Source organism: Mercenaria mercenaria, chromosome 9, assembly GCF_021730395.1.
Source record: "Mercenaria mercenaria strain notata chromosome 9, MADL_Memer_1, whole genome shotgun sequence".
Taxonomy (NCBI): Eukaryota; Metazoa; Mollusca; class Bivalvia; order Venerida; family Veneridae; genus Mercenaria; species Mercenaria mercenaria.
In genome coordinates this window covers 46,130,981-46,145,503 of record NC_069369.1, presented here as the reverse complement: position 1 = coordinate 46,145,503, position 14,523 = coordinate 46,130,981, and the positions used below count along the sequence as shown (strand labels likewise).

General features: G+C 34.5%; 1 protein-coding gene across 3 annotated transcripts in view; it reads right to left on the bottom strand.

Moving 5' to 3' along the window:
* Positions 1-47: 47 nt before the first annotated feature.
* The window catches only part of LOC123547022 (regulator of G-protein signaling 12-like), an 89,355-nt gene continuing 74,879 nt past the window's right edge, over positions 48-14,523 (bottom strand). For 2 of the 3 annotated variants that reach the window (XM_045333762.2, XM_045333763.2), the window contains exons 14-16: positions 13,574-13,593; positions 8,752-8,920; positions 48-8,227 (exon numbers count right to left, since the gene is read on the bottom strand). In XM_045333762.2, coding sequence (XP_045189697.2) covers positions 7,245-8,227; positions 8,752-8,920; positions 13,574-13,593 — 1,172 coding nt within the window. In that variant the 3' untranslated portion in view covers positions 48-7,244. The remainder of the gene's footprint in view (positions 8,228-8,751; positions 8,921-13,573; positions 13,594-14,523) is intronic. The other variant, XM_045333764.2, reaches the window with a different exon arrangement.

Genomic DNA, 14,523 nt, shown 5'->3' with positions numbered 1-14,523 from the left:
GTATGATATCAGTTACAGTATTGTTAAATGATCAAGTAACAAGAGAACTCCTATAAATTTTTAATAATATGCAACATACTCAACAAAGTTCATGTGTGCATAAAACATAACAAATTGCTTTGCAATGTACAAAAATACTACAGTATTTTACGACTTGATGACAAACAATAAATTTCCTACTGATTATTGACAACACACTGTGTTGATCACTTCAAGGAACACTACTGTATCTTACTTACTTATATGGAAACCTCTGATGAAACATTTCATTATGATATTGCTGATAACGTGGTAAATAATATAAAGCTCCATTAACAATATACTAAAATCTTATATCTTTATATTCCATATACAAGATATAAGGGCACAAACTAATACTGTAAAATGTACTGCTAAAATGGTTCTCAATAAATCCTACTGGCAGTAAAAGAAATCATAGCTATCAAACATTTATGACATGAAAAAATTTGGACCAAATTATGAAACTGTAGATAAAATGTTTTTCTTCCGTACACGGACATAACTCTTCATACTTATAATAAATATGTAGGTAATTATATGTTCATAATACAAACCATTTGACAACCTTTACAAACCTAGACATTACAGAAACAAAGACGTTTACTTTATCATCCTGTGAAACTGTCAGTGTCGATTAGCAGACAAAGAAAAACATTCTCCAGTTATTGATCAGAAACTGTTTCTAGCCTCCGGGTCAATGCTATACTGACCTTTACCTTATAATGAAACTTTAAAACAAATCTTTTCCTCTCTTTAATAATGATGTAAATCGATTTTAAAGCATATATGCAAAACAAAATAAATTAATATACTTGCTAAACTGTGAAAAATGAAAAAAGAATCGATCTTGCTCAAATCTATTTGCAATAAAACAGACAGATACACAGTGAAAATACATTCACAATAAACAGTTATTAGCACCAACTTTATATCCATGTATAAATAATGATACATACCCTATAAGGAAACACATGTACCCAAGTCTGTCTATAACACTGCAGCAGTCACTATTTAATTGTTACTTTTGTCAACATCTAAAATACGACTAAGTGTAAAATGGTATTATGTTATTAAAAGATTTCAAGTCTCTGCCATCCCTGTGTATAACTCAACACTGAAACAGAGTGACTTCTTTTTGTAACTAAAACAAGTGACAGTAAGATTTGTTCTTAAAATGGCTAAACCAAGTTTAAAAAGCATGCAGCCATAAAATAATTAGAGTTTAAAAAGTTCACTATGCAAGACATGTTAAATATTTTTCTTTATCTTGCATCAAAACCATACTCAATTCAATTATAAAATGAGTGTGCATTTTTCTGAAGCAGAAATATCTCACATTCAACTTTGTAACTGAATGTCATTAAAATACTTGTATTTAGAATTCTAAAAGACTAAAACATTATTCTTCTTCTGACAGTAAATTATTTGAATCTTAAATAAGATAATTTCTATGCCAAAGTATAGCAAAGTAACTTGACTGTTGTTTCATACTGTTTTTCAATTAATTTAAGCATGATTCTTGCACTGGTTTTCAAGTTTTACTTTTGAAAGAATTGTCAAGGTACTGGCTCTATTGAAGGTTGTCCTACTGAATAACTGGTCTATGAAAACAGCTACCTCAACTGAAAACAAGCAGGGTTTATGCTTTATTCTAACATGGTTTGATTTGATTTCCAGTTTAACAAAGAAGGAAATCAAGCTCTGTATATTCTGCGATAAACAATGGTTGACGCGTGGACCGGTAAGAGAGCATTATGACGTCAATTTTTACGTCAAATTGCCGCATGACGTCCGATACATTACTCCTCGCGTAAATGAAGTCCAGCATAATATTTATTACAATATATCAATGAGCATGTCAGAATGAAAACAATCAAGGCCTTCTTGTGATTTATCGTCTAATTTACCACGGTTCATCGTTCAGATGCTTCAGTATTTAACCACTCGGGCTAACGCCCTCATGGTTCAATTCCTACGCATCTAAACTCTGAACCGTGGTAAATCAGACGGTAAACCACTCGAAGGCCTTGATTATTTGTTAAATATTTATATATTTTCACTTAGCAAATGTAACATGTATGCCTAGCCTATGTGTGTACTGTACAGAACATGTGACAATATGTACAAATAATGTACAACTATAATAGCACTAAATGTTACTAAAAACATCTTATTCTGTACATTAAAACGTGAACAACAAGTAAACAAGATTCAATGTGTCACATTTTAGTACACCAACTACCATATATCATTGTGTGTGACCTAAGTCTCAATATATATGAACTTGAACCTTTCAAATTTTGCCTAAGTTAAATGACAACTTCACATTGTTGACATTTCCTACTTTTTTTATCGTATATGAATATCCAAATCAAAACAGAACAGTTCTAGATGTTGATACATCACAGCCATTGTGCAAACTAGAACAGTTCTAGATGTTGATACATCACAGCCATTGTGCAAACTAGAACAGTTCTAGATGTTGATACGTCACAGCCATTGTGCAAACTAGAACAGTTCTAGATGTTGATACGTCACAGCCATTGTGCAAACTAGAACAGTTCTAGATGTTGATACATCACAACCATTGTGCAAACTAGAACAGTTCTAGACGTTGATACATCACAGCCATTGTGCAAACTAGAACAGCCATTGTGCAAACTAGAACAGTTCTAGATGTTGATACATCACAGCCATTGTGCAAACTAGAACAGTTCTAGATGTTGATACATCACAGCCATTGTGCAAACTAGAACAGTTCTAGATGTTGATACATCACAGCCATTGTGCAAACTAGAACAGTTCTAGATGTTGATACATCACAGCCATTGTGCAAACTAGAACAGCCATTGTGCAAACTAGAACAGTTCTAGATGTTGATACATCACAGCCATTGTGCAAACTAGAACAGCCATTGTGCAAACCAGAACAGTTCTAGATGCTGATACATCACAACCATCGTGCAAACTAGAACAGTTCTTGATGTTGATACATCACAACCATCGTGCAAACTAGAACAGTTCTAGATGTTGATACATCACAACCATCGTGCAAACTAGAACAGTTCTAGATGTTGATACATCACAACCATTGTGCAAACTATTACGATGAACAGTTCTAGATGTTGATACATCACAACCATCGTGCAAACTAGAACAGTTCTAGATGTTGCTATCACATCAAACTAGAACAGTTCTAGATGTTGATACATCACAACCATTGTGCTATCCCATCAGACCAGAACAATTCTACATATTCATATATCACAATTGTCATGCAGTTTTCACTTAACAAAATACATGTATTTTCTTCAACTTTCACACTAGCAAATAAGCTAATATCATAAATTGTACATGCAGTTCTGTAATTTCAGTTATTTAAATTAATTAATAAAACGTGCCGGAATATAAAACTAGGTACTTTGTTAGAGAATTATGCCAATCTTGTCAAACAACTACTTTCAAGCCATCTGAATTTGAAAACAAAATCTGCACCATTAGTGAAAAACACAGTGACTGACAAACTGTATGAAAACAAATCAGTCTGTTCACAAATTCTATGCTACAAACCTTCAAGGGGTTACTTGTTTGTTTAAAGTCAAAACCTCTTTCACAACATGAACATCAGAATGCAATATGTTCATGTGTGACTTTAATAGTCATAGATGAAAATGTAAAATACGAGATTCACCAAACGTTAGATAAATATAATTTCTGGGGTTTGCAAAACTTGAGTTAAATGTAAAATCTGTAATTTACGGATGAAAGACATTTTAATCTTACATACAAACAAAAAATCTATTATTTCATATGATTTCAATGTTTTTAAACATTTTACGTATTTTGCCCACATATTCTAGTGGGACATATACCTTGTATCTGATTTTTATTGCACTATCAACTTACCACGCATATTTCACCGATAAAACAGACAGATTTGTCTTTCCTGTCATCTTTTCTTGATAAAAAGTGTACCTGATAAAACGTTTTCCTCTAACAATAAAAAGTTTTAGCTAAAATGATTTAAAATATCTAAGAAATTTGTGTGAGCACTTTAGAAAAAACAGTATGAAGACTGTTTCCTTAAGAACCAAAGTCAAACTGTGTGTTTGCAATGTTCTTTGATGCCAAAGAAAAAATGTGGACATTCCACTAAAAACAGGTTTCTAATAAATGTTTTTTTGTTTGTTTCTTTTTTGAAAACCTGGTTAATAACTGCTGAGAAACCTGCTTACATTCACAATGAAAGGGCAGAACAATAGCTCTACTAGTCAAAAACTTGGAATATTTCCGTTAAAATAATAGAAAACATAGCCATCAATGTTTGCATTTCAGATTTCTTTAAAAAATATAAAACAAAAGCTAAAGTCAAGCAGAACAATTTTAACAAACTTGAGAGAGGTCCATATAAGGACACTTCTGATCAAGTTTAGTGAAATACATCAAGCAGTTCATGAGAAGAATTTATTCAGAGAAAACTGCGGACAAATGGCCACTTACAGTAATACCTCGGCTTAAACTTTGGTTCAGGTGAGCTTAAAAGAACAATCTCTTTGTTTTGAACAGCAAATATATTAAAAACAGTATTTTCAACTTTTTCAGTGATGGCATATACTGATATACACTTTTTGTATCTAACATTTTAAAATTTTATCAATTCTAAGTTTTGTTGCAAAACCGTGAAAATGATAAAAGACATGGAACTTTAGGACACTGGTGTCCCCACTTCCTATCACTGTACATAATCTCATGGCACTAGGTGAAATATTCTTTAAGATATATGCAACAAACTTTTAAGCTCTTAATGACTATTTTTCACTAGGTCAAGGACCATAACTCTGTTCTGGCTCACAGAACACCGGGTGCACAACTTCACAAGCTATGTAACAATCCTGTGAGGTTTGATGACTGGGTCAAATACTTTTTGAGATATGCACAACACAACAAGGCCAATCGAAGTGTTCACCTAAAAGCAAGGAAGCATATCTTGTGTTCAGATATTTGTATTTATAAGTTGTTAGGCTTACATGCCAATTTCTGCCATCAGCTTCAATTATAACATATGTTTTTACTGGTCCATTTTAAAATTCCCTGATTTTTCCCTGACCTTGAAAGAAAAATACCCCCTGACATTTTCACAAACCATGGAGACCCTGTTAATAAAGGTGAGATGCAGACTGTGCCAGTAAAACTAACACCTGGGCAAGTAGAAAAGCTTTTCACTATTCTTCAATTGCTGTGACAAATAAAAACTGATACAAAGTATTTCTTGCACTGTTCAAACTTTTTTATGCTTTTTCAAATAGATAATCTACTTTCAGTATGCCTTAATACAATGTGGCTAGACTGCTGCAAATCCCCCTTGGTTGAAAGTGTGTAGTTCTGTGTGAATTATGCTTTGATATTAACCCTTTGACTTTCTAACCCTAAAATGTAACAAGAGCACCGCCTAAGGCTGCCATCGCTCGTCTGCAAGTGCTGGACAATATGTAAGAAGAGTTATAGTTCAGATTTTCTAAGTACAAAAAGGGTCATAGTTCTGACAAAATGCAGGTTAGAGTTATGGTTCTTGACCTACATTGTCCCCTAATGATGATAACAAGTGTGCAAAGTTTCAAAGCTGTAGCTCTAATAGTTTCTGAGAAAAGGTGACCTAAACAAAAATGTTAACCAATAAACTCAAATTTTCTAAGTACAAAAAGGGTCATAATTTTTAAAAATGCAAATCAGAGTTATGGGTCTTGGTCTACATAGTTCCCTAATGATGATAAACAAGTGTGCAAAGTTTCAAAGCTTTAGCTCTTATAGTTTTTGAGAAAAGGTGTACCTAAACAAAAAATTTAACCAAGAAACTCAAATTTTCTAAGTACAAAAAAGGCCATATTTCTGACAAAATCCAAATCAGAGTTATGGTTCTTGGCCTATTTAGTCCCCTAATGATGGTAAACAAGTGTGCAAAGTTTCAAAGCTGTAGCTCTTATAGTTTTTGAGAAAAGGTGGACCTAAACAAAAATTTTAACCAAGAAATTCATAAATCCAAATCAGAGTTATGGTTCTTGGCCTACTTAGTCCTCTAATGATGGTAAACAAGTGTGCAAAGTTTCAAAGTTGTAGCTCTTAGTGTTTGAGAAAATGTGGACCTAATCAAAAATTTTAACCAACGTCAACACCTACGCTGATGATCAAGTAACAACAACACCTCATAGATATTTTTCAAAAATCAGTCGAGCTTATAACAAAAGACACTTGACATCTGTAGCTCAAAGCATTCTAAAAGCCACTGTGACCATGACCTTTGAACCCAAAATAAGGACTTCATCCTTCTAGTATTACACGTTCTAGACAAAAATTGATCCAAACATGCAGAACTACCTTAATCAGAAAATATTTTCTGTGATCATGAATTTTAACACTTACATATGTTTATCTACAGACCACAGGCAATTATCAGAACTGGTGCTTTTAGTGAGCTTGAGTTAATTGTCTGAAAGCATTTCCAGTTTCAGAATTTTACCATGATCCTGAGCTTTGTTGTACTGATTCCAGGGAGTGATCTTGTGATCATAGGCACTAAACCATTAGCCATCAAATGAAGTCCGAGATCAAAGTCTTCTCCACTTTTGTTTGTAAACTGTTAACTATCTTCAGGTCAGTGAACTGGACCTTTAACCTACTGATCACAGACAACTATCCTTTGCAGTTCAATGGCTATAAACCCAAGATATGATCATTTATTGATCAGAAACTGTCCTGCAATTGTGTCTTCACTGCGACCTTGACCAATAATGTATTAACACCCAGACCAATAGGGTCATCTGCTAAACACTGTGAAGTTTTGACTGCTTAAACAGTCTCTGGTTCTGTATCGAGACTAATGACCCGATAATGGACATAGTGACAACATACCAATAAATGATTAACATCTGATCTCTGTAAAATATAGATACATTCTGTAATAATTGTATTTTAAACATTTAATTAACAATATTTTTGTAGTTTTGCTGTTGTATTTCTAAGTAACAATTAGACAACCAATGTAATTCCACAAATGGTGGACATGAAGAAGTTTAAGGAGATTTTGTAAAGTAATCATATTCAAAAACGTGACTTAACTTGACAAACATATCAACAGAATGTTCAATGACTGCTAGACATACAATATCACATAAAGAATCCTTCAATTCTGTGACTTGCAATAAATATTTTACTACAGAACTAAGAATATCACACAAATGTTACTTCCTCGACATGACTTACATCAAGACATTGTTTATCATTGGTAGAATTAACAATCTTTGGAGTCCTGCCTGCATTAGACAGCCTGATACCCTTTGAAGTGTTAGGTGTGGAGTGTCTGGTTAGCTTTCCATCTGTATCCACAGTGGACAGATATCTGTCTCCATCCACACCTGTTATAGGACTATGAATTAATGTATGACGAGATGATTTTTGAACACTGGCTTTAGATTTTGGCACTAGTTTACTGAGATTTTCCTTGTCCAGTGAAGAATCACTGCTATAAGGACTCGAGTGAGGACTATTCAGTAGTGTAGAATCTAAGAGATCTGACTGGTTGAGTTGATCACTTCGAAGAGTCTGATTTGGTGAGAGTATTTCAGGAAAGGCCAATGGTGGCTCCTGTATTTGAACACTTGGTTGAATCTGCGAGTTCAAATTTTTCTTTCTATGGTTCACAAAATTTCTAGATTTTGATAAATATTTATTATGACTATAACTAAAACCAATATCTTTTAAACTTTTCTCTGTCAAATGAGGGTCATTAAAATCTACACCATCTGAATTTGAAGGCACACGAAAAAATATGTCTGCTTCATCATTTGAAGGCACTATACCATCCTCACTAAAGCTTTTATCACTGGATTTCACTGGCAGCCTTTTCACCTCCATTGTCTGAGGACTCTTTCCTACTGGAGTACTCTCCCTTGTATAAGCAGCAAAATTTTCATTAATACTTTCAATATAGTTGTCAATCTCTGACATAAAATTTCGAGTATTCTTTTGCGTAGATAAACTAACTTTTTCCTGGCTTATGGATGCTGGGGCACTCTCTCGTCCAGTAGGGAGCACATCATGATCTATTGTTGTACGGAGGAAGTCTGGAAGTTCTACATCTTGGGGCGCAAGGCCTCGCTGATCATCCAGGCTGAGATTCTGAGCTCGTTTTAATCTCTCACAAAGAGAATCATCTGAAAATTAGTTTAACAAGAGTTTAAGGAACATTGCAATATTAATTTTACAGTAATTCAACTATCAAAGGTTAAGGTAACATCTGTTTTGGGGGAAGACTTGTTTTTCCGCAGTATTTCAGTTATGTAGCTGCTTGTTTCTGGATTCTGCACAATTACTAACAGGTTCTCTCTGCAAGTAATTGCCAACTTTTCCATGTGAATCAGAGGTAGAGAATGAAATAACTTCAGACACCATGTCTTTTAACAAATTGTCATGCAGAATATACACCTCATCTGAAGTTCAAACTCAAGACCCCATGATCTGTGGATCTGCACTCTCTAAGTACTTGGCCTTAAAGTAATTGTGACCTTGACTTTTTATAACCTACTGACGAAAGACCACAAGCATGATGGCTAGGCTTTAGGTCAAAGGTTCCTCAATTCCTCTAAAGAATGGCATGAAAATAACAACTGAAAAGAAAATATATGGATTATTTTCAGTGTACTAAGAGAACCAAATTCACTACAGAAACATTAAGTACCTTCATCATCTCGCTGATTTCTGACTGTATTTTTCTGGAGGTCGAAGGTTACTTTCTGCCGAGTCTTCGACACCTTCCCATGATCCTTTGTCAAAACTTCCCCCACTTCCTGTTCTCCGGTCCCCGGCCCGCATAAATCCAAAGAGGGATCCACTTCTGCGATCATCACCTGAAAGGGGCAAGAGATCACAATGTTTTTCAATACCTGTCTCATCCATTCATAATACCTGGAAGCTTTGTTTCTTTTGGGTTAACATAATATTGTACATGTTTTTAATGTTTTAAACTATATTAGAAGAATGTCAGAAAAAAAATATATTCCGAGAATCTATAACAGTACCATTTTTTGTAGCAAGCAAATATCATTCCTTCAGATAGTGGAAAACCCCTTCTGAACCCCGACTTTAGGCAGTTATGCCATAAATATCAATTTGGAAAGGCAAAATAAAACAACATCAACTGTCCTGTACCTTTAAAAAAAGTTCAGTTATACATAAATCAATCTTGTGGAAATGATTGCAGGTAATAGATAAAATGCAGCATTTCTGTCTTTAAGGTGCAATAACTTCAAATTTTAAGTAAATATACACGATATAAAATGGTTGAATAAATTTGTTACTATTTTTTTGTAACTATTTTAAACATCAGAAGATGCACTGTATTAATCATTGCAATCTATAATCATACATTTTTGTCACAGTTATTTACAATAAGAAGTGAATATTAATGTATACTGATAATTATATTCATACAATCTATAAGTTGATAACATAATAATATGCATACTCTTATTTTCTGTATATGTTGTCTATATCAGTAGGTTATAATAATTTTACAAATAGTATACAAGAATATGAAGACAGTTCATTCATTTTTGTTACATATCACTCCCAATCTCTCAACTAATCTTGAGAAAAGAAAAATCAAGTGTGAAAAATCCCTCATACCAGTCACACAAAAACTGCCAATAAAGATTTAAAATTCAGGACAACTGTGGAAGGATACCAATCTTCAGTACAGAACGACAATGCAAGTGAAAACAAACATTCAACAACAATGCACCCAATGTCGCCCACCTGAAAACTCATTTTTATTCATAACAATGGAAGTATAGCAATTTTTTCATTAAATCAAACTTACACGTTTTGTACAGAAGGCAGATGGCAGAGTTATGGACCGGACAAGAAACAGACCATGTTAACCTTTAACCTCTAAGTGTGACCTTTACCTTAGAGCTAGGGGTATGGATCTTGCGCAGGTTATGGGAAACATTTTGCCAAGTAATTTCAAAATCCCTTCATCAATAGCAGAGTTATGGCCTGGACACAAAACAGACCCTGTTATAACCTTTGAATTCTAAGTGTGACCGTGACCTTGGAGCTAGGGGTCTGTGTCTTGCGCACGACATGTTGTTTCAATATGGTGAACATTTACGCCAATTTATTTCAAAATCCCTTTATGGATGGTAGAGTTACAGCCCAGACAAGAATTTACATAGGTGCATGGAAGGAATGACAGTGCGATTTTAATATGCCCACCTTTGGGGGCATAAAAATGAACAAAATGACGTCGTTAACAAAAAAATTCTTGCAAAATCCAACACCAAAATTTCAAAAAGAACATAAAATCATAACAAAAGTTTATTTTTCTGATGGTAAAGATCAAATGTGAATCTATATGTCCATGTGGTTTTTGCATAAGAAGGGACTGTGACAAAAAACTTATCCTGTGAAGTAACCTAATGATACAAACGACATGTACTGACAGTTACAGAGCACTGGTCTAGTCGTTTTTGCGAAGCCTGCTTACATGCAAAACTTGTGATGCAAACCCAAATGAAAGGAAGACAGCAAAAAACCTGGACTCCTTGAAAAATTTCAAATAAATTCTAATAGCTGAACTAAAAATTGTCCTCTCCTGTATGGAAATATAATAAATTTTGTAGTTGATACTTTGACATTCTGCAGCAATTCTGTCTATGATCAAATTTGTTCAAAATCATATTACTACATACATTCTGTTTAGTTTCATGTTGACAGCTCATAAAATCAGGCCAATATTTAGCTTAATTCAAGGGCCCTAACTCTGATGTTATCTAGTTAATCCTAACCATAACCAACCATTTCCTAGATACTGTAGATATATTCATTTAGTGTAAGTTTCATAAAGATTGCTCAAGAAATGAGGTTCAATATGTTATCACTGACAATTACGGAAGGACTAACTATGACAGACAAAAAGCAATCAGAATAGCTAATCGTTTAGAAGCTCTTGCTCTGATGAGCTAAAAATAAACAAGAGGGCCATAATGGCCCTATATCGCTCACAGGTTATCATTACACTTAAGGACAAGAAGGTCCTCAGAAAAATTATCTAAGTCCAAAGGACAGGAACAACAAAGGGAAGAAATTTGACCAAAAAGAAAACAAAAATTCTTACAAGGTACAGACATGTCAAAATACACCTAAAAATTGGAGGTACCATCCATGTTGTACCACAGAAAAGTGGTCTTGGTTTTTCCCTACAGCACATAATAAAAAAGTTACTAAAAATAAGCTATTTATAGTAATGTAAAAGGGAAGTAATAAAAAAAAAAAATTGTAAGTGAACAAAAGAAGGATATGCCAAATAAAAAACAAGAGCACTGCAATGCAACGCAAATGCAGAGCAATATACACACAAAACAAAGTCATATGACCTTTGACCCGTAAGTGTGACCTTGACCTTGAAGTGAGCCATCCGAAACACGCGCTCTGCACGTCATTTCGATGAGGTGAACATTTGTGTCAGGTTTCTTCGAAATCCTTCAAGGGGTTTAGGGGTTACAGAGCGGAAGGGAAATTGCTAACCAACAGACAGACAGACAGACGGACACCGAGGAGATAACATAATACGTCCCTTCAGGTATATAAAAAGGAATCGAGATCTTATGGTGATACAAGTTGTGTGCAAGTTTGTATAAAATCAAATCATTAATGAAGCTGCTATTGTGCAGACAAGGTCAAAATAGCTAATTATGCCCTTTCAAGGGCCGTAACTCTGGAACCCATTATGGGATCTGGCTGGTTCAAGAAAGAAACCAAGATATTATGGTGACACAAGTTTTGTGCAAGTTTGATTAAATTCTAATCATAAATGAAGCTGCTATTGTGCAGACAAGGTCAAACTAGCTAATTCTGGCCCTATCAGGGGCCATAACTCTGGAACCCATTAAGGAATCTGGCCAGTTCAAGAAAGGAACCAAGATCTTGTGGTGATACAAGTTGTGTGCAAGTTTGGTTAAAATCAAATTATAAATGAAACTGCTATTGTGCAGACAAGGTCAAATAGCTAATTTTGGCCCTTTCAGGGGCCATAGCTCTGGAACCCATTATGGGATCTGGCCGGTTCAAGAAAGGAATCAAGATCTTATGGTGGCACAAGTTTTGTGCAAGTTTGGTTAAAATAAAATCATAAATGAAACCACTATCGTGCAGACAAGAAATTGTTGACAGACACACGGTCGGACTGACAACGGACGAAAGGGTGATCACAAAAGCTCACCTTGTCACTATGTGACAGGTGAGCTAAAAAAAGCTTGGCTCACTATCTACTAGGATAAGCAAAACAGGGGACAGTATTCACACAAAGGGATGAACAGAAGCCACACAAGTAATTTGAAAGCAAGAAAACATTTCATCATTTTCTGTTGGAACAGTCATCTCTTCCAAAACAGGTAATAGAGAAAAAAAAGAATAAAACTAGAGCTGCTTTTGAGAAAAGCGTATGTCTCCCACAACTGCCTAATCATTTAGTGATTCAAAGTGGTTTGGGTGAGTGGTTCCGATCAGTAATTCAAGGGCCATAATTCAATAGTGTCTGTGCCAATTTGGCTAGTTATCGAATTTGGCCATGGACTTATTAGCAAACACATTTTGTTCAAGTTTGGTGAAGATCGGATGAGAAATGTTCGACTTTGAGTGCAGACAAGATTTGTGACAGATACACACAGGAGTAAACCAGTATGTCTTGCACACCACTGTGTGGTGGGAGACATAACTATGAACCAGTTGTGAAGTAATTTTTTTAAAGCAATGCCTAAAAGAAGCATATTATATACCCCCAGATGTACATTACAAAATCAAAATACATGACAGTATTTACAAAACAGTTATAGTTTTATGTTATTCTATACATCAGGATTATGATATAAATTATAACTTAACTTTGTATCACAGAATGAATCCCAGTGAAGGATTTTTATACTTGTTTAAAAAAAAATACAAACTACTATGTATTCTTTCCTGTCCACTGTTGTTGCTGTTTTTTCTCTCAATAAATATGACTTGAGTTCATTGAGTATCTTTGTTCAGTCATATATGTATATTTCTACAATTATAATCAAAAGAAAGTACTTTCTTAATTTCAAAAAAAACAAAAAAAACACCCTACCAAGATCTGGAGGCACACATCTTTAGAAACTGTGCAAGAAACTACAAGACAATAACTATAGAAATAAACAAAGATGGAAAAAAGAAGAAAACAGGAAAATATGTAAGAAGTAAAAACAAAATACAACCACATTGTACAGAAATTTATAAATGTCAGTGGCAACCATCTGAGTGTACACATACTGATCTGCATAATTATTACAGTCAGTCAGCCATCCCTGTACACCAAGATGATATTAATACAGAAACCGCTTCCTGCTGGTACCTCTTACATGCCAATAGCCATACACCAAAATATATACAAGCTGTGAGTTTGTGAGTAAAATGCGAAAGACACTATCTATATACACCATATTGTCTAGATACACACATGTTACCTCAGCATTTCTTACCTTTGCACTACATTCAGGATCTAAAATTCCAAGTTCATCAAAGTTATGTGCTAATAACTGGTCACTTTTGTCTAACATCAGGTTTCCAAATATTTCGTTAGTAATCACTTCAAGTGATTTACCATCACTTTTGTTGTTGTTGTTAAGAATGTTAGTGTTACCATGGTAACCAGATTTGCTAGTAAACTTATTAGGGAGCGGAGGACGAGAAGAAATGTAACGTCCAAGAAGTCCATTGCGTTTAGCTGTTAGAAGAAAAAATCATGCAGGCTATAAGTAATTGTTGTTTGATTCACGAACTGTAGCAAGGATTTCCTGAAAAATTCTTGTAAACACATCATTATCTGTTGAAATATTTATGTTCTCTGAAACATTACAATTTCTTTTTGGATTTCAGCACTTTTTCTTGTTCCAACCCCACCCCCCTCGCTTCACAGAAGGTATATGCTATACTTCCACTCTTGTCAAGGCATTGTACATTCCCTTAAAATTTGGCTTAAATGTAACAGAACATGCCAATACTGTGTGTGAAAACTTAACCAATTTTCAAGTCCAAAAAGGCTCAATAGTTTCAGGTTTCGTACAAGTCCATGTTATGGCCCTTTTTGAACTTGGAATTGGCTATAATTCTGCCAAACTACTTGAGAGAATCATGTTCTCTTGCCTACAGATAGAGATTGTTATAATAAACAAGTGATAAAATTTCAAAGCCATTATGTCAAACACAAACAAGAGCACCGCCTTGCGGGTGCTGACGCTCATCTGATTTTTTTTGTGTAATAGAAATATTGTCCTACCCATGATTTTCTAAGTCTAAAAAGGGCCATCATTCTTGCAAAAAGCAGGGTAGAGTTATGTTTCTTGATGTACAGTGTCCACTTATGATGGTGAAAAACTGTTGCAAGTTTTAAAGCAATAGCTTTGATAGTTTATGAGAAAAGTTGACTTAA